The 27,014-nt window shown below is 49.4% G+C and overlaps 1 protein-coding gene across 1 annotated transcript in view; it reads right to left on the bottom strand.

The window, feature by feature from the left end:
* The window catches only part of DNHD1 (dynein heavy chain domain 1), a 552,395-nt gene that overhangs the window by 493,309 nt on the left and 32,072 nt on the right, over positions 1-27,014 (bottom strand). Inside the window, exons 2-3 of the mRNA XM_073661200.1 lie at positions 9,211-9,307; positions 8,453-9,014 (exon numbers count right to left, since the gene is read on the bottom strand). Coding sequence (XP_073517301.1) covers positions 8,453-9,014; positions 9,211-9,283 — 635 coding nt within the window. The 5' untranslated portion in view covers positions 9,284-9,307. The remainder of the gene's footprint in view (positions 1-8,452; positions 9,015-9,210; positions 9,308-27,014) is intronic.

The following is a 27,014-nucleotide window of genomic DNA, read 5'->3' as shown; positions in this document are numbered from 1 at the left end:
TGTAGTGATCGGTTACGTCTGTAGTGATCGGTAACGGCTGTAGTGACTGGTAACGCCTGTAGTGATCAGTAACGCCTGTAGTGATTGGTAACACCTGTAGTGATCAGTAACGTCTGTAGTGATCGGTAACACCTGTAGTGATCGGTAATGACTGTAGTGACTGGTAACGCCTGTAGTGATCAGTAACGCCTGTAGTGATTGGTAACACCTGTAGTGACTAGTAACGTCTGTAGTTACTGGTGACGCTTGTAGTGATCGGTAACGTCTGTAGTGATCGGTAATGTCTGTAGTGATCGTAATGGCTGTAGTGATCAGTAACGCCTGTAGTGATTGGTAAAGCCTGTAGTGACTGGTAACGCCTGTAGTCATCGGTAACGCCTGTAGTGATCAGTAACCCCTGTAGTGATCGGTAACACCTGTAGTGACTGGTAACGCCTGTAGTGACTGGTAGCGCCTGTAGTTACTGGTAACGCCTGTAGTTACTGGTGATGCCTGTAGTGATCGGTAATGTCTGTAGTGATCGGTAACGGATGTAGTGACTGGTAACGGCTGTAGTGACTGGTAACGCCTGTAGTTACTGGTGACGCCTAAAGTGATCGGTAACGCCTGTAGTGATCAGTAACCCCTGTAGTGATCAGTAACGCCTGTAGTTACTGGTGACGTCTGTAGTGACTGGTAACGTCTGTAGTTACTGGTGACGCTTGTAGTGATCGGTAACGTCTGTAGTGATCGGTAATATCTGTAGTGATCGGTAATGGCTGTAGTGATCAGTAACGCCTGTAGTGATTGGTAAAGCCTGTAGTGACTGGTAACGCCTGTAGTCATCGGTAACGCCTGTAGTGATCAGTAACCCCTGTAGTGATCGGTAACACCTGTAGTGACTGGTAACGCCTGTAGTGACTGGTAGCGCCTGTAGTTACTGGTAACGCCTGTAGTTACTGGTGATGCCTGTAGTGATCGGTAATGTCTGTAGTGATCGGTAACGGATGTAGTGACTGGTAACGGCTGTAGTGACTGGTAACGCCTGTAGTTACTGGTGACGCCTAAAGTGATCGGTAACGCCTGTAGTGATCAGTAACCCCTGTAGTGATCAGTAACGCCTGTAGTTACTGGTGACGTCTGTAGTGACTGGTAACGTCTGTAGTTACTGGTGACGCTTGTAGTGATCGGTAACGTCTGTAGTGATCGGTAATATCTGTAGTGATCGGTAATGGCTGTAGTGATCAGTAACGCCTGTAGTGATTGGTAAAGCCTGTAGTGACTGGTAACGCCTGTAGTCATCGGTAACGCCTGTAGTGATCAGTAACCCCTGTAGTGATCGGTAACACCTGTAGTGACTGGTAACGCCTGTAGTGACTGGTAGCGCCTGTAGTTACTGGTAACGCCTGTAGTTACTGGTGATGCCTGTAGTGATCGGTAACGTCTGTAGTGATCGGTAACGGATGTAGTGACTGGTAACGGCTGTAGTGACTGGTAACGCCTGTAGTTACTGGTGACGCCTAAAGTGATCGGTAACGCCTGTAGTGATCAGTAACCCCTGTAGTGATCAGTAACGCCTGTAGTTACTGGTGACGTCTGTAGTGACTGGTAACGCCTGTAGTTACTGGTAACGCCTGTAGTGATCGGTAACCCCTGTAGTGATCAGTAACGCCTGTAGTTACTGGTGACGCCTGTAGTGACTGGTAACGCCTGTAGTGACTGGTAACGCCTGCAGTGATCGGTAACGCCTACAGTGATCGGTAACGCCTGTAGTGATCGGTAACACCTGTAGTGACTGGTAACGCCTGTAGTGACTGGTAGCACCTGTAGTTACTGGTAACGCCTGTAGTTACTGGTGATGCCTGTAGTGATCGGTAACGTCTGTAGTGATCGGTGACGGATGTAGTGATTGGTAACGGCTGTAGTGACTGGTAACGCCTGTAGTTACTGGTGACGCCTAAAGTGATCGGTAACGCCTGTAGTGATCGGTAACCCCTGTAGTGATCAGTAACGCCTGTAGTGATCGGTAACGCCTGTAGTTACTGGTGACGCCTGTAGTGACTGGTAACGCCTGTAGTGATCGGTAACGCCTGTAGTGATCGGTAAAGCCTGTAGTTACTGGTGACGCCTGTAGTGACTGGTAACGCCTGTAGTGATCGGAAATGCCTGTAGTTACTGGTGACGCCTGTAGTGACTGGTAACGCCTGTAGTGATCAGTAACACCTGTAGTGATCGGTAACGCCTGTAGTGACTGGTAACGCCTGTAGTGATTGGTAACGCCTGTAGTTACTGGTGACGCCTGTAGTGACTGGTAACGCCTGTAGTGATCGGTAACGCCTGTAGTGATCGGTAACGCCTGTAGTTACTGGTGACGCCTGTAGTGACTGGTAACGCCTGTAGTGATCGGTAACGCCTGTAGTGACTGGTAACGCCTGTAGTCATCGGTAACGCCTGTAGTGATCAGTAACCCCTGTAGTGATCGGTAACACCTGTAGTGACTGGTAACGCCTGTAGTGACTGGTAGCGCCTGTAGTTACTGGTAACGCCTGTAGTTACTGGTGATGCCTGTAGTGATCGGTAACGTCTGTAGTGATCGGTAACGGATGTAGTGACTGGTAACGGCTGTAGTGACTGGTAACGCCTGTAGTTACTGGTGACGCCTAAAGTGATCGGTAACGCCTGTAGTGATCGGTAACCCCTGTAGTGATCAGTAACGCCTGTAGTTACTGGTGACGCCTGTAGTGACTGGTAACGCCTGTAGTGACTGGTAACGCCTGCAGTGATCGGTAACGCCTACAGTGATCGGTAACGCCTGTAGTGATCGGTAACACCTGTAGTGACTGGTAACGCCTGTAGTGACTGGTAGCGCCTGTAGTTACTGGTAACGCCTGTAGTTACTGGTGATGCCTGTAGTGATCGGTAACGTCTGTAGTGATCGGTAACGGATGTAGTGACTGGTAACGGCTGTAGTGACTGGTAACGCCTGTAGTTACTGGTGACGCCTAAAGTGATCGGTAACGCCTGTAGTGATCGGTAACCCCTGTAGTGATCAGTAACGCCTGTAGTGATCGGTAACGTCTGTAGTTACTGGTGACGCCTGTAGTGACTGGTAACGCCTGTAGTGATCGGTAACGCCTGTAGTGATAGGTAACGCCTGTAGTTACTGGTGACGCCTGTAGTGACTGGTAACGCCTGTAGTGATCGGTAACGCCTGTAGTTACTGGTGACGCCTGTAGTGATCGGTAACGCCTGTAGTGACTGGTAACGCCTGTAGTGATCGGTAACGCCTGTAGTGATCAGTAACGCCTGTAGTGATCGGTAACGCCTGTAGTTACTGGTGACGCCTGTAGTGACTGGTAACGTCTGCAGTGATCGGTAACGCCTGTAGTGATCGGTAACGCCTGTAGTTACTGGTGACGCCTGTAGTGATCGGTAACGCCTGTAGTTACTGGTGACGCCTGTAGTGACTGGTAACGCCTGTAGTGACTGGTAACGTCTGCAGTGATCGGTAACGCCTGCAGTGATTGGTAACGTCTGCAGTGATCGGTAACGCCTGCAGTGATTGGTAACGCCTGTAGTGACTGGTAACGCCTGTAGTGATCGGTAACACCTGTAGTTACTGGTGACGTCTGCAGTGATCGGTAACGCCTGTAGTGACTGGTAACGTCTGCAGTGATCGGTAACGCCTGTAGTGATCGGTAACGCCTGTAGTTACTGGTGACGCCTGTAGTTACTGGTGACGCCTGTAGTGATCGGTAACGCCTGTAGTTACTGGTGACGCCTGTAGTGACTGGTAACGCCTGTAGTGACTGGTAACGTCTGCAGTGATCGGTAACGCCTGCAGTGATTGGTAACGTCTGCAGTGATCGGTAACGCCTGCAGTGATTGGTAACGCCTGTAGTGACTGGTAACGCCTGTAGTGATCGGTAACGCCTGTAGTTACTGGTGACGTCTGCAGTGATCGGTAACGCCTGTAGTGACTGGTAACGTCTGCAGTGATTGGTAACGTCTGCAGTGATCGGTAACACCTGTAGTGACTGGTAACGCCTGTAGTGATCGGTAACGTCTGCAGTGATCGGTAACGCCTGTAGTGACTGGTAACGTCTGCAGTGATCGGTAACGTCTGCAGTGATCGGTAACGCCTGCAGTGATTGGTAACGCCTGTAGTGACTGGTAACGCCTGTAGTGATTGGTAACGCCTGTAGTGACTGGTAACGCCTGTAGTGACTGGTAACGCCTGCAGTGATTGGTTACGCCTGTAGTGACTGGTAACGCCTGTAGTGATTGGTAACGCCTGTAGTGACTGGTAACGCCTGTAGTGACTGGTAACGCCTGCAGTGATTGGTAACGCCTGTAGTGATCGGTAACGCCTGTAGTGATCGGTAACGCCTGTAGTTACTGGTGACGCCTGTAGTGACTGGTAACGCCTGTAGTGATCGGTAACGCCTGTAGTGACTGGTAACGCCTGTAGTCATCGGTAACGCCTGTAGTGATCAGTAACCCCTGTAGTGATCGGTAACACCTGTAGTGACTGGTAACGCCTGTAGTGACTGGTAGCGCCTGTAGTTACTGGTAACGCCTGTAGTTACTGGTGATGCCTGTAGTGATCGGTAACGTCTGTAGTGATCGGTAACGGATGTAGTGACTGGTAACGGCTGTAGTGACTGGTAACGCCTGTAGTTACTGGTGACGCCTAAAGTGATCGGTAACGCCTGTAGTGATCGGTAACCCCTGTAGTGATCAGTAACGCCTGTAGTTACTGGTGACGCCTGTAGTGACTGGTAACGCCTGTAGTGACTGGTAACGCCTGCAGTGATCGGTAACGCCTACAGTGATCGGTAACGCCTGTAGTGATCGGTAACACCTGTAGTGACTGGTAAAGCCTGTAGTGACTGGTAGCGCCTGTAGTTACTGGTAACGCCTGTAGTTACTGGTGATGCCTGTAGTGATCGGTAACGTCTGTAGTGATCGGTAACGGATGTAGTGACTGGTAACGGCTGTAGTGACTGGTAACGCCTGTAGTTACTGGTGACGCCTAAAGTGATCGGTAACGCCTGTAGTGATCGGTAACCCCTGTAGTGATCAGTAACGCCTGTAGTGATCGGTAACGCCTGTAGTTACTGGTGACGCCTGTAGTGACTGGTAACGCCTGTAGTGATCGGTAACGCCTGTAGTGATCGGTAACGCCTGTAGTTACTGGTGACGCCTGTAGTGACTGGTAACGCCTGTAGTGATCGGTAACGCCTGTAGTTACTGGTGACGCCTGTAGTGATCGGTAACGCCTGTAGTGATCGGTAACGCCTGTAGTTACTGGTGACGCCTGTAGTGACTGGTAACGCCTGTAGTGATCGGTAACGCCTGTAGTGATCGGTAACGCCTGTAGTTACTGGTGACGCCTGTAGTGACTGGTAACGCCTGTAGTGATCGGTAACGCCTGTAGTTACTGGTGACGCCTGTAGTGATCGGTAACGCCTGTAGTGACTGGTAACGCCTGTAGTGATCGGTAACGCCTGTAGTGATCAGTAACGCCTGTAGTGATCGGTAACGCCTGTAGTTACTGGTGACGCCTGTAGTGACTGGTAACGTCTGCAGTGATCGGTAACGCCTGTAGTGATCGGTAACGCCTGTAGTTACTGGTGACGCCTGTAGTTACTGGTGACGCCTGTAGTGATCGGTAACGCCTGTAGTTACTGGTGACGCCTGTAGTGACTGGTAACGTCTGCAGTGATCGGTAACGCCTGCAGTGATTGGTAACGTCTGCAGTGATCGGTAACGCCTGCAGTGATTGGTAACGCCTGTAGTGACTGGTAACGCCTGTAGTGATCGGTAACACCTGTAGTTACTGGTGACGTCTGCAGTGATCGGTAACGCCTGTAGTGACTGGTAACGTCTGCAGTGATCGGTAACGCCTGTAGTGATCGGTAACGCCTGTAGTGACTGGTAACGTCTGCAGTGATCGGTAACGTCTGCAGTGATCGGTAACGCCTGTAGTGACTGGTAACGTCTGCAGTGATCGGTAACGTCTGCAGTGATCGGTAACGTCTGCAGTGATCGGTAACGCCTGTAGTGACTGGTAACGTCTGCAGTGATCGGTAACGTCTGCAGTGATCGGTAACGCCTGTAGTGACTGGTAACGTCTGCAGTGATCGGTAACGTCTGCAGTGATCGGTAACGCCTGCAGTGATTGGTAACGCCTGTAGTGACTGGTAACGCCTGTAGTGATTGGTAACGTCTGCAGTGATCGGCTCATGCTCTTTAACACCTTCGTTTACCTGCCATGGTCTCAAAATGCACTACCAGGATACAGCAAACCCACATGTTAAAGATGTGCAAAATCCTGATGATACAATCACTCACAACCTACCAGTTCATGGAGGGGGTGATTGCTTAGTATTAAAATTGCACACAAAGATGTCTTGTATAGGGTGTTGTTCACACGTGAGTAGTGCACAGTGTCTGGCTTACAGCCTATCGGTTACGCCCATACTATTCGGTTAGGCGGGCTGCCCAGTACTATCTAAGAGCACTCCATTTTCTTGAATTTTGGGGGAATTTCCTCTTATTGTGGCTTTGCTTTTTGTCTTTAACCCCTTCCTATCGTGGACACTTCACTTTTCGCACGTTGGTTTTTCCTCCCTGTCTTCCCAGAACCATAATTGTTTCTAAAGTTTTCATGTTCCCATCACCGCGGCGGCGCGAGCGCTTGTTATTTTGCGTGACGCGTTGTCATTCAATGGATTTTACCACATAACGTAGTGAAGGTGTGAGTGCAGAGAAACGGCGAGAAAACCGCAGAGCCCACCACACAACAGGTTCTGGAGCTCATGTCATTCATTGTGCGGCAAAATGATTTTGGCGATTCAAAACCAGCAGCGTTTTTTATTTCAGGAAAAAAGAAATTGGACATTTGTAAGCAATAAAAATTATTTTGTTGCCCATTTTCCTGGCACACGCTGATTGTTTTGATCCTTATTTTTAAAAGATGAAAAAGGGGGCAGAGATGTAATTTTTTTATACTTTAGATTTCTTTTTTACTTTATTTTTTAGTTCCTTATGGACATAACCTGCTGATTGCTTGTTTTATATACCGTCATACGACGCCACTCCTGTATATAGTCAAAATTACAACGTTCCTATGGGAGGACTAAGCTGGGAGTGATGGGGGTTCTCAATAAGCCTATGGCTGCCGAAACAACTCATGGACACCTGCAATCCTGTCATGGAGAACTAGTGGGAGCCACTACATGCGCACACTGTCAATAGCTCCGCTCCCCATGACTGACAGCACCATATAAATGGTTAACAGCAGCAGGAGACAGTGGTGTAACTCGGCCTCTGAGCCCGCACCATGCATGTAGACCCAACACTACGTTCTTACCTCCAATCTCAGGAAGGGGTTAAATAGCAAGTACGCAATCCTGGTGACAGAGGCAGAATAATGGCAGAAATTATGGGACATGAAGTCCTCATCTGCCCTGATGACAATGGACAGAATTTAGCCACACGAGTAGAAGATGTGTAGTATGTTCCCAGTCTAGAAGGAGGACAATTATCTGCAAGTGTAAGACAGCTAAACGACTGACTATAAAAATAAGTGTCCAAAAGCTGCAGGCTTCTGCAGGGGACTGTGCCGAGGAGGCTTGCTGATGTGTGTAGTTCCTCTCTAGAGTGGATTGTGTGACTGCTCAGGTGTTTGTGGCAGTTCTTCCCTGTATCTTCCATGCTGTGATGATGCAGATATTGGTTGCTGTATGTCCCACAGTTCATGTTCCCCAGTGTCTGAGCGCTGATGATTATGCAGCACAAAAAAGCAGCACCAGCCTCGTGGATCATCAGTGGAAGGATGGGGTGAATAGGGGGGTTCACCATACTCCTCTCACATCTGTGCTGCTGACATGTGGCACATGGATGACATGTGGTGCATGGATGACATGTGGCACAAGGATGACATGTGGCGCACGGATGACATGTGGTGCACGGATGACATGTGGTGCATGGATGATATGTGGTGCACGGATGACATGTGGTGCACGGATGACATGTGGTGCACGGATGACATGTGGTGCATGGATGATATGTGGTGCACGGATGACATGTGGTGCACGGATGACATGTGGTGCATGGATGATATGTGGTGCACGGATGACATGTGGTGCATGGATGACATGTGGTGCACGGATGACATGTGGTGCATGGATGATATGTGGTGCACGGATGACATGTGGTGCATGGATGATATGTGGTGCACGGATGACATGTGGTGCACGGATGACATGTGGTGCACGGATGACATGTGGTGCATGGATGATATGTGGTGCACGGATGACATGTGGTGCACGGATGACATGTGGTGCATGGATGATATGTGGTGCACGGATGACATGTGGTGCACTGTCTTGCTGCTCTGATCTTTCTTCAACCCATCCTACCAACCACCACCCAACCACATCCCTATGGAGCAGTGGTTCCTCACCTGGAGTGGGTCCTGGGATCTGTGTCAGGGCGGACAATCACCGGGAGCTCTGTGCGGAGGGCCCGGGCAACACTTTTATGGCCACATTGCCATATGGACTCCACAGCCGCCAGCTCGGCTCCAACATCTCCCACGTAATGCGCCAGTTCATGTACATAGATGGGGGACTGTTGGGCTCGGTAACGCTTCTCTAGGTCGCAGGGTAGTCTGTACAGGGCCGAGGTGTCGGGGGGAAAGGCAGTGCGCAGCGCTCCAGGGACGTCCAAGTCGCTGAGGAGGAGCCTCTGTCGTTCATACTTTCGGTTCAGCTGCTCCACAGATGGCAAAAGGTGCCCACGTTCACTCGCCAAAACATCCCGGAAAGGGTGCAGGAGCCGGAGAACGTCAAGCAGCTCCAGCCACCAGGACCGGCTACAGTCCGACCCCGACAGAAACTGGACCAGTGCTGTGGTCAGGGTATATATGTCACCCGGAGCACACCGAGCAGACGATGGCAGCACCTGGGTGAGGAGACGCCGCAGCTCCCTGCCAGCTGGAGATCGGTCGCCACCGTTCCGGTGTCCTGCCAGAGTGAGAGAGAAATGTCATTGCTCACATCATCCACTACTACTTCACAAGGCTCAGGCTGCTCAGCAGAAGACAGCGAGTGTGGCGCAGACACAGCAGGAGGCATCTCTGATTACATCATCACTGACAGATTCTCTATAATGTGAGCAGCCCGAGCCTAATGATGACATCACAGGACTGACATCACATACCAGAAGACAAGGCGGTGGGGTGTCGGGACAGCGGGGGAAGTCGTGTCCTCGTCGGCCATTGTGGCGATTCCATTACAGCAACACAAAGAAAAGCAACCTGGGAAAATCGGAAACATGGTGGACAAGAGCTGGTTAATATAGGGGGCCATGATCACAAGCAAAAGTTCTCAAAAAGAGTCTCAATTTTTGTCTTCCAACACATATGAATAAATGTAATGTTATTAAGGACCTTCACTTGTTGGGTCACAAACTTGTCTACAAGAAAATACTTGTTCATCATAACCAAGATGGAGGAACATCTCACCTATTATCTGGCCAGGATTTGGAGGAATTACAATATGATGATTTAGACTTGGCAGAGAGTCATGTAGATGAATATAGCCAAGCACCACGTTGGAAAAAGAAGATCCTTAAACCTAAGCCGACCACTATGCCATCCTCCAAGCCCTGCCCGGTGGTGAAAGTCTTCATAGAAAAAGTTACGGAGGAGATATTAGCTCTGCCAGAAGACAAGTGGGTCTCCTGTTACGAGTCTGATGAGAGACGGGAAATTGCAGAAATGAGAGAGCGGGACAACGTAGCATTCAAACAATCAGACAAAGGTGGGAACATTGTGATTTGGGGTGAGGAACAATACGTACGTGAAGAGAAAAAAACAATTGCTAAAAACTGCTATAAACCCCTTTGGGGGTCCCAAACCAGTTTCTGAAGGAATATACCAACATTATACTCCGGGGACTTGAGAAGGGCGCTATATATAAGAGTGAGATGGACTGTTAGTTACAGCCCGAGGGTAGCAACCTTTTATATAAAGTCCACAAGAACAAGGAGAATCCCCCTGGTAGACCCCTCTTCTCTGGTATCGATATTCTGACGGACAAGCTAATCAGTGGTTAGATGAAGAATTAAGGAAACTTGTATTTGATCTTCCTACACCAGAGAGAGAACGCAGGTTCTCCAAGAACGGGAAGGCAATACTCTGAGATGGCACCAACTGCTTGCAGACCTGGCGGAGGTTGTGATGCTGCACATCTTCCTCATCCCATGATGAGGGCTGGTGTGAACAGAGCCTAGTTTTTGCTGACCAGATGCCCAGGTTTATTGATAAAGTCGCCACCTGGAAACGTTATAGTGATGATATAATGATTACGTGGAATGGGACAGAATCAGACATGCAGTAATTTGTGAATACTTTGATTATTAACATTTTAATCTTGAAACTGACGCTATCTTCACATCGAGACTCCATCCCCTTTTTGGATATCACAATTTCTAGATATTGGCATAATTATACCCAGACCGATCTCTATAGAATGGAGACCAGCACTAAAGGTTTATTGGATGCTCAAAGTTTGCATTCGATTAATATAATCAGGCCAATCCCTAAAGGGAAGTTCTCTGTTTCCAATGGAACTGCTCAACCTTCTCGGCTTTCAAACTACGAACCATAGAACTAATAAACTACAAGAGATAGGGAGCATGCACTGGTGCCCTTAGGAAGGATTGAAATTATCCCCTAAAAATAAAAACAACAAAAGGAAAGCCCCCAGAAATCAGCAGATTTGTCACTGAGTACCATGAAAGTTGTGAAGACATGATAATTGTACTTGACAAACACTAGGCAATTCTAAGATCAGACCCAGACTTGAAGGACCACTTGACAACAAGAGCTACTTCAGGTCACCGCAAGGGAACATCAATCTCAAACCTTCTGGTAGGTAGTCACTTTAAATGGAAGGAGGCTGAGACAAAGACAAGGGACCCTGGGTCCTCTCCATGCGAGATGGGCAAAGCCTGGCAGATTCTAACTCTTTACAGATGCATTTAATGAAACCTACCATCTCAAACAACATACACTGGTGAGCAAAAGGATAACAATCTTCTGAACTTCTGGCTTTCTGGCTCCACATCTCACCATCCTCTATTGCTTCCAGCGTGAGACTCCCATTATTTTATAGACAATCATCTTGGCTATCTCATACGTAAATTTGACTTGTATCTATTTAGCATATGATTAGTTATGCAGATTCTCGTCATGTCACTGCATTGTTACTGTTTTGCTTCTAAAAATCTAAATTTTAATTTTTATTATTTTGTTAATATTTTATAAATCCACCATTTGGCTTTCACCACTGCCTGAATCGTTCTTGCTCTCGATCAGATTCAAACATGTCTCCACTGAAATCTGATCCCAGGTCTCTTCTACACTTTCCCATAGTTGGTGCATACCGGTCGCCTCACTTTGGTATGTATACCGTTTTTTTCTTCAACTCTACCCACAAGTGTCGGATTGGGTTGAAGTCTGGGGCCAATCCAGCACCTCTACTACATTGTCATTGAACCATTTCTTCTCCAATCTTCGCGTATGCTTTGGGTCGTTGTCTTACTGGAACACTATACCTATACCTATAGTACCCAAGTGTACGAAGTAACTCATCTTGTAGGACAATCACATATAGCTCAGCATTGAGACCACCATCAATCCTGGTCAAGTATCCAACGTCTTTGGCTGTGAAGCAACCCCATATCATCAGGCTTCCTCCACCGATCTTGACAGTTCCTTCAATTTCTCAATCAATTATCCCCTTTTTTCTGTCACGCTCGCGGCGAGAGGATTCCCACCGTGCAGCGCAACATGAGGGGAATAGAAGGGAAGATGTACAAGGAAGACCCTGGCGATAGGGAGAAGGGAGAGGGGTCACCTCCTAACATAAACCCGAGTCAGATCCCTGCACTCCCTATCATCCTTAGTTGGGTCATTGCCCCAGTGCGCGATCATGTGCCTAACCCCTCGCTGGCCCTTAACTTACCCTGTGTCAGTGAGATATTAAGAGAATATTAGCCAGTGCCACTTCTCCCAAGCCCCTCTCCTATAATATTTGTCCAGAGATGACAATCTACAGTGTCTCCCTGCAAATTATCATCCACAGCCAAAATAGGTTACACAAACAAATGCCAGCCAAGAAGTTTTACAATCTAATTAAAATGCAAATGTATTTCCCACTGACGCAGGCCTGCGATAATTTACAGTGAGATGAAAAAAAAACTAAAGTTCCATACATCCGGTAATGATGGGACCCATATTTTTAGGGGCAGGGTTAGCTAGGGAACGATAAGGATATTTTTCTGTCGCTGAAAAATGCTCAGTGGAGCTGTAGCAAAAAAACACCAGAATAGCAGACTGCAACTATGCGATGTGTGGTCTCTAAATGAAGGTAAAATCATAATAGAAATTATGGTACCACTTTTGGGTTTCTGGGATCAACCAGCGATGTTATCCCAAAAAACAGATTTTTAATACAAACATTAAGGGTGGAGCCGAGCCCACATGATGTCATCACAGGGGGGTGTGGGCAGATCTCCCCCTTCGGCATAAGAGAGCCGATGGAAGATTGATCAATACTCATTGCAGGGAGCTTATGTATCATAAGCAAGGGGTCACGTTCCGCGGAATGGTCATAAGGATAGCTCCCGTCCGGCTATATTGAATTGTCGCAGCGATATTTATAGAGTAAGTTTCTCCTTTAATCATTATTATTTTATGTAACTGTATATTCTGTATTGTAATGTCTCCTTTGTAAAATCTCTGTATATTTTTCAAAACACTACCTCCCTTTTGGATTAAATATAAAATGTAATAGTTCTGTTTCTTTTGTGCTGTAATCATTCCCTCCCCTGAAGCCATATACGCTATCAGAACGCAGGTGTCCGCCCAGGCCTGTATTATATTTCAAATCTGGATGGTAGTGACAGAGAATAATAATAATCGGGCTATCGTGAAGCTGACAGTGACAGTAAGGGGCGTGTACACATATTCCAGGCATTGGAATCCGGATGTGTGACGCCAAACTCTCACTGGTCGATACCCCCATAGTGAGTAGTCTGGATCATGTGCTCGCGATTCCGGACGAAATCTGTGACACAGTGACGGCACGCTGAGATATTGCGTGATCTCCCCGATGTCGTCTCTCACATGATGCATTTTCACAATTTTCTTGGCCGAGAGAAATCCTGTTCATGACTGCTCCTCCATTTGAATCAGTGACCTTTCCCTTGGGAATCAACCTAATAACACACTGAGCTATGAGGGAATGTGAGAGCAGGTTGTAATTTGTAGTTTACAGGAAGAAAAATATTTTTCCACCACCAGGAGCAAAATAGTAACAATGCTGTGACATGACAAGAATCTGCATAAATAATCATATGCTAAATAGCTGCAAGTCAAATTTCTGTATGAGATAGAGAAGATGATTTTCTATAAAGTGATGGGAGTCTCACATTGGAAGCAGCAGTGGATGGTGAGATGTGGAGCCTGAAACTCAAATGTTCAAAACATTGTTACCCTTTTGCTTGTCTGTGTATAACAGGCTCATCCACAAGGCAATTTATTGTCTGGCATGCCCAATGGATTGATATATGTTATATAAGAAAGCAGTATCTAGGGTCTTGTATGGCAGATATGTGTCACTGAGGTGGATGGCCTTGATAATGTAAAGTCTGTACCAATTACTGAGAGAGTTTTAGTTCAACTGGATTTAGGGTCCAGGATTTAGGAGCAACCAAAACAGTCTGGGTGGGAGAGGTTGTTCTTATAATCCATCTCGGGGCTTACAGGCCTAATAACAGCAGGTGGGTTAGCTCAGCAGAGTGGATTTGGGCTGGCGCCGATCACAGAAGTGTTTGTCTGGTGAACGCATTTAAAACTGCTTCAGCTGCTACTGTCTGAAATAATGAGATTGGTGAAGAAGCTACATTTACCTTGATTCATTGTGTCTGAAGGAAGAACTGTTCATGTTATTCACTTGTACTGGAGAAAGGCTGGCTTCATTTTGCAGCCGTAAAGCTTATGATGGACAATAAACTTTATGCTGTTTTGATATAAAAACCCTGTGCGTATCCAAACGGCTAACAAAGAGCTGAAATCCTACTATATGTACAGTTGAAACCAGAAGTTTACATACACTATTTAAAAAGACACATCTGCAGGTTTTTCTCAATATCTGACATGAAATCAGAATAAACCTTTCCCGTTTCAGGTCATAATTTTTAATATTTGTCAAATGCCAGAATAATGAAAGAGAGAGAATGTTTAAGGCATTTTTATTACTTACTGCAAAGTCAAAAGTTTACATACACTAAGATTACTCTGCCTTTAAACAATTCTGGACTGCCCATATGATAATGTCACATGTTTGTAAGATACTGATAGTTTTTTTGGCAACATTTGAGTTAATTAGAGACACACCTGAGGATATATTTTAATGCACACCTGAAACACACTGCTTCTTTGTGTATCATCATGGGAAAGTCTAAAGAAATCAGCCAAGATATCAGGAAGAGAATTGTGGACTTGCACAAGTCTGGCTCATCCTTGGGTACAATTTGAAGATACCTGAAGGTGCCTCATTCATCTGTACAAACAATTATAAGCAAGTACAAACAAGATGGGAATGTCCAGCCATCATACCGCTCAGGAAGGAGACGGGTTCTGTGTCTCAGAGATGAATGTGCTTGGGTCCGACAAGTGCATATCAACCCAAGGACCAGTGGCTTACCACCAATGGCGGCAGGCCACGCGACTGCTATGGGGCCCGTGAGCCGGGGGGGGCCCCATGAAAGTCCGGGACCTGGAGAGTCAGAGGGGCCCTTGCCGGGCGGCTAATATTGAGGTCAATCTGGCCTGCTTCTCAGAGCCCGAAGCTCCGGGAGGCCAGATTGCCCTCATCACACGCGGTGGGCAGGGAGCGATCCCTGCAGCTCTGCTGCTGACAGGAGGAAAATGGCAGCGGAGCTGAGGGATCCGTCCTCTGCTTCCTCCCTGACACAGACGCACGCAGCTTGATGACATCATCATGCAGCGCGCTCCTGGGTCAGGGAAAAAGTTGACGGCAATGAGGATGCTGCAGGGGAGCGGGCTGAGAAGTTGTTTTTTCTGTTTTTCTTTTTACTGAAATGCTGGGGAAAGGAACAGGGGGAGGTGGGGGAGAGCAATGATGGGGATGGTGGCGATGGGGAGAGCAATGATGGGGAAGGTGGCGATGGGGAGAGCAATGATGGGGCTGGGGAGAACAATGATGTGGCTGGGGAGAGCAATGATGAGGATGGTGGGGATGGGGAGAGTAATGATGAGGATGGTGGGGATGGGAAGAGCAATAATGAGGATGGGGAGAGCAATGATGGGGATGGCGAAAGCAATGATGGGGATGGGGAGAGCAATGACGGGGGTGCTGGGAGAGAGCAATGACGGGGGTGCCCGGAAAGAGCAATGACGGGGGTGCCCGGAGAGAGCAATGACGGGGGTGCTGGGAGAGAGCAATGACGGGGGTGCTGGGAGAGAGCAATGACGGGGGTGCTGGGGGAGAGCAATGACGGGGGTGCTGGGAAAGAGCAATGACGGGGGTGCTGGGAGAGAGCAATGACGGGGGAGCCCGGAAAGAGCAATGACGGGGGTGCCCAGAGAGAGCAATGATGGGGGTTTCACTTTGCTTGTACTGTAAAGCCTTGTATATTTTCCGTGTGCACATAGTCTTACAGTTAATCGAGGAGAGTCACAGAAACTGAATAATTTATATTATTGGCTGGTGGAGATTATAGTTAAAGGGGGGCACAGTGCTGATTATCACTTTATATTTTGATTACTAAGTGGCTAATAGTATATTAATTGGAGGGGGGAACATATCTGTATTCACGGGCGCAGTGTGGGGGAGACACATGTATCTATACAATATATGTGACCATGTTATTTTTAAGGCTTTGGTGCTCATCGTGACAAGACGAGTCGTGTCTGGGAGATGTGGACATGAAGGTCTGACCAGATGGAGAAGAAGCAGTGTCAGGAAAACACACTTGGTCAGACCTTGCAGCCCTCTGGCGCCACCTTATCCTGCTGGTCAAGCCCGGTATTGACTGAGGATAAGCACAGGTGCAGCTGCTCTAATTTATGTCGACTATTGTGGCACGTGATGTGACAGGACATATATATACCACCAGTTCCTTCCAGGAACGTATATATACCTCCGTCCAGCCCCCCTCAAACCACAATATCACATAAATACTGGTATACTGCCACCACCGATCGCTTAACAGGTGGATCGGGTACCCGTTAGGTAACGTGAATTAGCGGGTGAGGAACGTGTTTGCTCGACATAAGACAAGAAGAACGAAGCTGGTAAATAATAATGATTTACTCCCGAAAGTGGGCAGTGTTTACAAAAGATATACAAGATATTATAAATGAGACAATTTACATATATGCATAAAACAGTTATTAAAATAAAAGGGATAAGTGATAGCAAAACCTGCGCCACGAGGTGATGGTCTCAGATTCTGTGGGGGGGACGGCTCCCCGGAAATTAGATGTGATTCTTCCACGCAGCGAGGTGTGCATGCGTCTGACGTCCCTGGCAAGAATGACTTAAAATGGCCGCTCTGGTTTTTAGTAAGGGGCCAAAACATTGGGAGACACCCCTGTTATTTACCTCACATGGGGGCTCGGTTTTGTGAACCCACCCAGCTGCATAAGACATAGAAATCCTTCAGATTTCATATCTTGGGGTGGGGGGTCCCACATCCAAGATGGAGACATCATGTTTGCCGTCACCAATATTCATGAAGATGGATATCAAATATGATATCTCTATGATGCTCAGAAGCTCAGAATCCATTTCCCAGGCTCATGGTGGTCTCAAAGCCACGAAAACCATACCATCACAATTGGAGAAAGGTGAACATCTCAAAAATGTGGTCCCTGTGTTTGTGACAGTCATGTGCATTATTAAAATTGACATTAAAAGTTTGTGCAGTTAAACAATGGAATCTTGGAGGGAATTTCCAGTTTACGCCAGAATGCTTGTTCTCTTGGGCTGAGATTTTATGGCGGTAATAAAAATTCCTGATGTGGGGGAAAGCACTGAGTTCTATGTCTTACAAATGGACAGGGGGTGGAAATTTAGGACATCTCTCATTTTTAAAACGCGGACAAAAATACATTTTGCCTGACACCTCCCCCTTTTAGACTGCGCTATGGAGGTAGGACCTTCTGGTACTCCTCCAGGCGTATCTCGGGAGGCTCCCCTCGCCGGGACAACCCATCGGCATTGCCATGCTCGCTGCCTTTGCGGTGTTGAACGGTAAAGTTGTACTGCTGGAGGGTGAGGCTCCAGCGTAACAACCTTCCGTTGGCACCGGACATGGTGTGCAGCCAACTCAGGGGGTTGTAGTCAGTCACGACAGTGAAGGGGCGCCCGTACAAGTAAGGCTGTAAATGGTTGAGGGCCCATACAATGGCCAGGCACTCCTTCTCTATGGTGGAATAGGCCACTTCCCTCGGCAGCAGTTTCCGGCTTAGGTACAACACGGGGTGTTCTTGGTTCCCCGAGTCGACCTGGCGGAGTACAGCACCGAGGCCAAACTCACTGGCGTCAATCTGTACGAAGAGTAGCCGTGTGCCGTCGACCGCCTTTAGTACAGGAGAGCTGCTCAGGGCAGTCTTCAAAGCCAGAAAGGCCACCTCGCATTCATCTGTCCATTTGACTGAATGGGGTAGGCTCCTCTTGGTGAGGTCGGTCAAGGGCTTCGCAAGGCTACTATAGTCCCGTACAAAGCGTCTATAGTACCCTGCGGTGCCCAAGAAGGACTGCACCTGCTTCTTGGTCCTGGGGGTGGGCCAGGACACTATAGCATCCACCTTCCCGGGCTCTGGCTTCAGAGTACCCCCACCTACCCGGTGCCCCAGGTAGTGGACCTCGTTCATGCCCATCTGGCACTTTCCGGGCTTGATGGTCAAGCCCGCCTGGTGAATGCGCCCGAGCACCTGCTGCAGATGCTCGAGGTGATCCTCCCAGGTGGGACTGAAGATGGCAATATCATCCAGGTACGCCACTGCGTACCTCTCCAGGCCCTGGAGCAGGTGGTTGACCATTTGCTGGAAAGTGGCAGGGGCATTTTTCATGCCAAAAGGCATGACCGTGGATTCATACAATCCGAAGTGGGTGATAAAGGCGGACTTCTCCTGGGCCCCGGGGCTCAAGGGAATCTGCCAATATCCCCGACTCAAATCCATAATGGATAGATAGCTCGCTCTGGCTAACCGCTCCAGCAGCTCCTCAATGCGTGGCATTGGTTGTGCATCCGAGGCTGTGATAGCGTTGAGCCCCCTGTAGTCCACACAGAACCGGGTGGTCCAGTCCTTCTTTGGCACCAGGACTACAGGTGAGGCCCACGCGCTCTTGGACCGCTCAATCACCCCCAACTTCAGCATCTCCTCCTCCTGGCGCATGACATGCTGCACCTCGTCGGAGATTCGATAGGCTGTCCGCCGGAGTGGGGCATGATTCCCGGTGTCCACTTCATGGACCGCCACTTCAGTCCTGCCAGGCAGGTTGGTGAACACTGCTTCGAAGGGTTTCAGCACTGCTCGCAGCTGGGACCTCTGGTCTGCGGATAGCAAGGCGCTTATCTCTACATCCTCTAGGGACCCGCTGGCCTTCGCTTGGGCCAGCATGTCCAAGAGGGGGTCGTCCTCCCCATCCTCGGGCAGGCTGCAGACCGGTAGGACGCAGGCTCCACGTTCTTGATGAGTCTTCATCATATTAACGTGAAAAGCCTTCCGCCTACCCCGCGCGTGGTCAAGAGTGTGATCACGTAGGTGACCGGGTTGAGCTGTTGGTGAATGACGTGCGGGCCTTCCCAGGCCGCCTGAAGCTTGTCCTTTGGTACGGGGACCAGCACCCACACCTTCTGACCCACCTGGTAGGTCCGTTCTCGGGCGTTCTGGTCGTACCAATGCTTCTGGTCAGCCTGGGCTTGCGCCATGTTGTCATGCACCAACTGCGTCAAGGTCTGCATCTTGTCACGGAAGCGCAAGACATACTCCACGATGGACACTCCTGGGGAGCTCGGCTCTTCTTCCCAGAATTCCCTTATCAACCCAAGGGGTCCTCGGACACGCCTGCCATACAGGAGCTCAAAGGGGGAGAACCCCGTCGAGGCCTGTGGAACCTCTCTGTAAGCAAATAGCAGGTGTGGGAGGTAACGCTCCCAGTCGCGTCCCTGGGTCTCAACCAGCATTTTTAACATCTGTTTGAGGGTACCGTTGAATCGCTCACACAAACCATTGGTTTGAGGATGATACGCTCTCGATACCAGATGCTGCACCTGCATTTTCTTACATAGGGCCTCCATTAAGCGTGACATGAACTGGGTCCCCTGGGAAAGCCTACTCGCGAGAAGATGGCCAAGAGGGCATCCGCCACCTTATCCGCCCTAATTGAGGACAGGGCTACTGCCTCCGGATACCGGGTAGCATAGTCTACCACAGTAAGGATGAAACGTTTTCCAGAGCTGCTGGGTATGGCCAGTGGTCCCACAATGTCCACAGCAATCCTCTGGAAAGGCTCCTCTATCACTGGCAAAGAGATCAGGGGGGCTTTGGGAGCCGGCCCTGACTTTCCCACTCTTTGACACGTGGTACAGGAGCGACAGTAGTTCACCACATCTGTCCTCATTTTGGGCCAATAAAAGTGATGAGACAGCCGGGCCTTGGTTTTGCTGACCCCCAAGTGTCCAGCGAGTGGAATCTCATGGGCAATCCGCAACAACTCATCCCTGAATTGGTAGGGGACGACCAGCTGTCTTTCCCTCAGCCACTCCTGTTGGGGTGTACAGGGAACTGTCTCCAGGTACAACCTCCCTTGGTCCCAGAATACCCTCTCCTTACCCGACTCGGAGGTGGGTTTCTCAGCGAGGCTCCTTAACGTCTCCAGGCTAGCATCTGAGTGCAGAGCTGCCTGAAACTCCTGGCTGGAGGAAGCCAGAAGTGAGGTTAAGGCCACATCCTCACTGGGACCGGCTCTGGGTCCATACCTGATCCTGTTATTCCTCTGTCCAAGGAGGGTCCAGAAAGCAGGGCGTTACTTGCGTTCTGGGCACTCTGACTGCGGGTAACAGCGGCTATATAGGCCGTCTCCCCGGGGAATAACACCGTCCTATCAGCCTGTGCGGCTATGAGTACTACTTCCCCATCCTCAGGCACAGTGCTACGTATGGGGCAGCTACCATCAGCCAGGTCGCCATCTGCTGTGACACTGGTCGCTGGCACAGCACCACCTGCTTCATGGTCCCTGTGCCTCTCCCCATTACCCTTAGCACTGACCCTTGTTCCTGGTAGGGGATCCTCAGCAATATCACCCCGCAGCGTGACATGGCTGAGTTCTCCTGTACCTTCCAATACATCATCATCAGCAGCAGCAGCAGCAGCAGGTAAAGCATTGACATTCACAGTATCAGCATTAACGTTACCAACTGTATCAGATCGGGGAGGGGTATCAGGGGCATAATAAGCAAACATCCTCCCCAAATCAGTTCCCAACAAAACATTTGCAGGTAGATTTTCAGATACTCCCACTTCCTTCACCTCACTCCCCGCACCCCAATCAATAAAAACTCGGGCCATGGGCAAGGGGCATCGGACACCCCCAATCCCGGTGACAGTCAGGGTCTTTCCTGGAATAAGCGCTTCAGCGGACACCAGTTCGGGTCGGATGAGGGTTCGTTTGGCCCCAGTATCCTTGAGGCCTACAGTGACAGTGTCCCCCACCCTGACAGACTGCAAGTTTTCACAGGCCCTCCCAACCGGCCCACCCACCAAAAGAACTGATGCATTAGGCCCTGGGCCTTGGATGGGGGGTTCTTCCTCTGCTTCTCTGGGCAAGTGGACCAGTCTGGTTGCAGAAATAACACCTGCGGGCATCGGATGCAGGCCAGGCATTGGTAACGGGGAAAAGGCCTCCGGAAGGTCGGCTGGCAGGGGCAGGGATGGTGGTTGATGGCTTACCCCCTTTCCAGCTGGTGACGACCGGCTTCCGCACCTCTGGTCTCCGGTTGGCCTCGTAGGTGTCTGCGATCTGCGCTGCTTTATGGGTATCTGGTGGCTCCCGATCCATCACGAACTGCCGTACCTCAGTCGGACACAGATGTAGGAACTGGTCTTTCACCATCAGGTCCTTTAGCTGCTCAAAGGTGGTCGCTGACAGTCCTTGGATCCACTGCTCAAAGTTGGTTCGGAGCCCATGCACCACATCGCTGTAACTGTCGTCCACATTTGAGGTTCCGGAACTTTCCACGGTACACCTCAGGAGTCAGTTGGAACCTCTGGATTAGGGCCTGCTTAATGGCATCATAGTTCCCATCGAGGCTCGGGGGAAGAACCACAAACACATCCAGAGCTTTGCCTCGCAGCCCTGCAGTTAAGTATCGCGCCCACTGTTCCTCAGGCAGTTGGTATTGTCTGCAAGTCTTTTCAAAACCCCTCAGAAAGGTGTCGAGGTCGCCGTCCTTTTCCATCACAGGAAAATGCTCTGGACGGGGCTTAAACAGGGTCGCATTGTTGGTCTCACTGTTCCGTGAGGTGGATGCTGGGATCCCGAGTTGGGCCATCTGCAGTTCATGGGCCCTCTGGGCTTGGGCCTCTCGCTGGGCTCTCTCGGCCTCTCGCTCGGCTCTCTCGGCCTCTCGCTGGGCTCTCTCGGCCTCTTGGTGCTGCTGAATTGCTTTCAGCCGTCCTTAATGATCCTCTGCAGGAAGTTGCTGTAGAGCCATCTGCAGATAGGGGTCCACGCTGCCCTGGTCACTGACGTGGAGTGCGTCTACAGGTGGGACCCCTGCAGCAGTACTGTCCATATCTCGGCTGACCCCTGGCCCTGCTGAGGTCTGGAGAAGGGCTTGCTCGGTCTCCAGTTGCGCCAGTGCAGCAGCCATTTGTTCTTTGTTTTTGCCGAGGGGGTCAATGCCTTTGGTTATACATATTCCAATAAGAGTGTCCTTTTTCTGCTGGCTGTACCAGAGCTCCCCAACGATGACCATGATCACCAAAATATAGGTAGAAAAGAAAAAACGAAGAAGGGTAGGGGTAACTGCTACACATACAGTGTTGTCTCAGATCTAATAAACACTGAGTTCGATCTTCAAAACTTTTGTGCACGTTTTTAGTGAGAGGAATGATTGCTCAAACCAGATCACTAATGTCCTATGATTCCACCGCTTGCCACCAATTGTCAGGAAAACACACTTGGTCAGACCTTGCAGCCCTCTGGCGCCACCTTATCCTGCTGGTCAAACACGGTATTGACTGAGGATAAGCACAGGTGCAGCTGCTCTAATTTATGTCGACTATTGTGGCACGTGATGTGACAGGACGTATATATACCACCAGTTCCTTCCAGGAACATATATATACCTCCGTCCAGCCCCCCTCAAACCACAATATCACATAAATACTGGTATACTGCCACCACCGATCGCTTAACAGGTGGATCGGGTACCCGTTAGGTAACGTGAATTAGCGGGTGAGGAACGTGTTTGCTCGACATAGGACAAGAAAAACGAAGCTGGTAAATAATAATGATTTACTCCCAAAAGGGGGGCAGTGTTTACAAAAGATATTCAAGATATTATAAAGGAGACAATTTACATGTATGCATAAACAGTTATTAAAATAAAAGGGATAAGTGATAGCAAAACCTGCGCCACGAGGTGATGGTCTCAGATTCTGTGGGGGGGACGGCTCCCCGGAAATTAGATGTGATTCTTCCAAGCAGCGAGGTGTGCATGCGTCTGACGTCCCTGGCAAGAATGACTTAAAATTGCGGCTCTGGTTTTTAGTAAGGGGCCAAAACATTGGGAGACACCCCTGTTATTTACCTCACATGGGGGCTAGGTTTTGTGAACCCACCCAGCTGTATAAGACATAGAAATCCTTCAGATTTCATATCTTGGTGTGGGGGGGTCCCACATCCAAGATGGAGACATCATGTTTGCCGTCACCAATATTCATGAAGATGGATATCAAATATGATATATCTATGACGCTCAGAATCTCAGAATCCATTTCCCAGGCTCCTGGTGGTCTCCCAGCCACGAAAACCACACCATCACAATTGGAAAAAGGTGAACATCTCAAATATGTGGTCCCTGTGTTTGTGACAGTCATGTGCATTATTAAAATTGACATTAAAAGTTTGTGCAGTTAAACAATGGAATCTTGGAGGGAATTTCCAGTTTACGCCAGAATGCTTGTTCTCTTGGGCTGAGATTTTATGGCGGTAATAAAAATTCCTGATGTGGGGGAAAGCACTGAGTTCTATGTCTTACAAATGGACAGGGGTTGGAAATTTAGGACATCTCTCATTTTTAAAACTCGGACAAAAATACATTTTGCCTGACAAGCAGCAGAAACCGACTCTGATCAGATGAGACGTCAGTAATATTATTCTGTATCTGCGCTGTGTGACTTGGAGTGATAATGCTATCTGTAAAATCCCTGAGGCTGCATTCTCACATTTGTGTGAAATGTCTGTGAGCTGCCAGATTTTTTTATCGAATGGTCCACGGACTCGTAGAGTTTTATAGATCCATTCACACATCTATGAAAATCATGGATCTGAGAATGAGATCTGTGAGGGTCAGAGAATGTCCTGTTCTGATCCGACTTTGAGGATCACAATAGGACATGCTCAATGCATCTGTAAAACAGGGCAGCACACTGACACTGCACACAGATGCAGGAATATAGCCGTATTATGTATAGCACAGTCCCTTAGTACATAGTGTACTCACTTATTATTATTATTTATCTATATAGCGCCATTGATTCCATGGTGTTGTACATTAGGGGTTACATACCAGATACAGATATCACTTACAGTACATGAACTAACAATGATAGACTGGTACAGAGGGAAGAGGACCCTGCCCTTGCAGACTTACATTATACAGGATGGTGGGGAAGGAGACAGTAGGTTGAGGGGTTGCAGTAGCTCCCGTGTTGAGTTGGCAGCAAGCAAGGTCATGGCAGGCTGTTGGCTTGTTTGAAGAGATGGGTTTTCAGGTTCAGTCTGAAGGATCCAAATGTGGAGGCTAATCAGACGCGTTGAGGCACAGAATTTCATAGGATGGGGGATTTATTCGGGAGAAATATTGGAGGCAATTGGGTGAGGAACGAATAAGTGTGGAGGAGAGAAGGAGGTCTTGGGAGGACTGGAGATTACGTAAGGGAATGTATCGGGAGATCAGTTCAGAGATTTACGGAGGAGAAAGGTTATGGACGGCTTTGTAGGTAAGTGTTAGTAGTTTGAACTGGATACGCTGGGTAATTGGGAGCCAGTGAAGGGATTTGCAAAGGGGGTTAGCGGAGGAGTAGCGAGGAGAGAGATGAACCAGTCGTGCAGCAGAGTTAAGGATGGACTGGAGGGGTGAGAAAGTGTTAGCATGTAGGCCACAGAGGAGGATGTTGTAGTAGTCGAGGCGGGAGATGATGAGGGCGTGCACAAGCAGTTTAGTAGATTGAGCGTTGAGGAAAGGACGGATTCGGGAAATATTTTTGAGCTGGAGGCGACAGGAGGTGGCGAGAGCTTGGATGTGGGGTTTGAAGGACAGGGCAGAGTCAAGGGTTACTCCGAGGCAGCGGAATGCCGGTACAGGGGAAAGAGTGATGTCATTTATTGTGATAGATAGATCAGATGGAGAAGATACGCGAGATGGGGGAAAGATGATGAGTTCAGTTTTGTCCACATTGAGCTTGAGGAAGCGAGAGGAGAAGGAGGATATGGCTGATAGACATGCTGGAATTCTGGACAGCAGAGAGGTGACATCTGGGCCAGAGAGGTAGATCTCGGTGTCATCAGCGTACAGATGGCATTGGAAGCCATGGGATTTTATGAGTTGTACCAGGCCAAGGGTATAGATTGTTAGGGATCCGGGTGGTGGAACCTCTGTGCTGTGATACAAGGAGGGACCAGAGGGGCGTAACTAAGTGCCTACCCGGACCGACCCTGGCCACACGGCGGCTTAGTCGACTCCGTGAACCAAGGAGGGACCGGGAAGGTGAACCAGGTGCCACTCTGGGACCGACCTTGTGTGAGAGCAGGCGACTCCCACGGGACTGATGGCCAAAGCCGACAGGCACAACAGATGAGCACGGCTGGTAGACAGGCAGGTGATGCGGGTAGACAAGCAGGCGGGCACGGCAGATAGACAGGGAGGTGGGCACGGCGGATAGGCAGGCGGGCACGGCTGATAGACAGGCAGATGGACACGGCTGATAGACTGGCTGGTGGGCATGGCTGATAGACAGGCAGGCGGGCACGGCTGATAGACAGGCAGGCGGGCACGGCTGATAGACAGGCAGGCGGGCACTGGAACCTGAGGGCTGGAGAGAGTGTTAGCACACAAACAACAACCTAGCACAGGCACCTCCATTTTGGAGGAGGTGCCTTATATATGGGCAGTCCTCCGGCCATTGGCCAGGGACTCTTTAGGGCCCTAAGTACAGTGCCTGGGGAACTGCGCGTGGTGCGCGCACCCTGGGCAGATGTAGCAGGGGAGCCGGAGGATGCCGGACCGGGACCGCGGCAGTGAGGGGATCAGCGTCTCTGCCCGGCATGAGGCAGAGACGCTGACACTACAGTACCCCCCCCTTTACGCCCCCTCTTCTTTAGGCCTGCAAGAAATTTTTCTAGAAGACGGGGAGCATGAATGTTCTCCCTGGGCTCCCAAGACCTCTCCTCGGGACCAAACCATGTCCAATCCACAAGAAAGAAAGTCTTTCCTCTTACTCTCTTGATGGCCAAAATGTTCTCTACCTCAAAGACGTCCTCAGCGGAGACTGGAGCTGGAGTGGTACCTGGATCGTCAGAGAAAGGATTAAGGACAACAGGCTTGAGGAGAGACACATGAAAGGAATTGGGAATCCGTAAGGAGGCAGGGAGTTTCAGCCTGTACGCCACTGGATTTATTTGTTTCAGAGTCTCGAAAGGACCGATGAACCGCAGGCCCAACTTGTATGATGGTATCTTGAGACGAACATAGATGGAGGAAAGCCAGACCTTGTCTCCCGGACGAAATAGAGGCGGATCCAGACGTCTCTTATCAGCATGCTTCTTCATCCGCTCGGAAGACTGAAGAAGCGCAGATCTAGTGTCTTCCCAAATCACTGAAAAGTCACTGACGAGAGATTCCGTGGCAGGATTGCAAACTGAAGAAGAGACGGGAAATGGAATTCGGGGTTGATGACCGAAAACCACAAAAAACCGGAGATTTAGCAGAGGACTCACTCACATGGTTGTTATAAGAAAACTTGGCCCAAGGCAGAAGTTCTACCTAATCGCTATGGTGAGCGTTGACAAAGTGCCGAAAAAACTGGTAAGGATCTGATTAATACGTTCCACTTGACCATTGGACTGAGGATGATAGGCCGAAGACAAGTCCAAAGTGACATCCAGCAACTTGCACGTGGCTCTCCGGAAGCGAGAAGTGAACTGAACTCCTCTGTCCGAGACAATGTGGAGGGGTAAGTCGTGGAGATGAAAGATGTGATGGATGAAGTCCTTAGCCAGCACAGGTGCGGACGGAAGACCAGGCAAAGGAATGAAGTGAGCCATCTTGGAGAAGCAGTCAGCGACCACCCATATGACGGTAGAACCGGCAGATACCGGAAGATCAGTGATGAAGTCCATAGCAATGAGTTGCCAAGGAGCAGAAGGCACGGGGAGAGGAAGAATACGAACAGCTAGGAGGTGCCTAGGTATCTTGTTACGGGCACAGGAGGAACAAGCAGCGACAAAATCCGCAACCTTCTTGCGCAGGGTGGGCCACCAATAATGTCGGGCAATGAGCAGAAGCGTCTTCCTCTGGCCGGCATGACCAGCCAGTTTGGACGAATGACCGCAGAGTAAGACCCTCTTTCTGATCCTGAGCCGCTACAAAGGTCTTACCAGGAGGTAGATGAGACAGGTCAAGCGGAACAACAG

Source organism: Phyllobates terribilis, unplaced genomic scaffold (assembly GCF_046119375.1).
Source record: "Phyllobates terribilis strain yellow unplaced genomic scaffold, ASM4611937v1 Scaffold_2__4_contigs__length_985480577, whole genome shotgun sequence".
In the NCBI taxonomy this organism is placed as follows: Eukaryota; Metazoa; Chordata; class Amphibia; order Anura; family Dendrobatidae; genus Phyllobates; species Phyllobates terribilis.
This window is presented reverse-complemented; position numbering and strand designations above follow the sequence as displayed.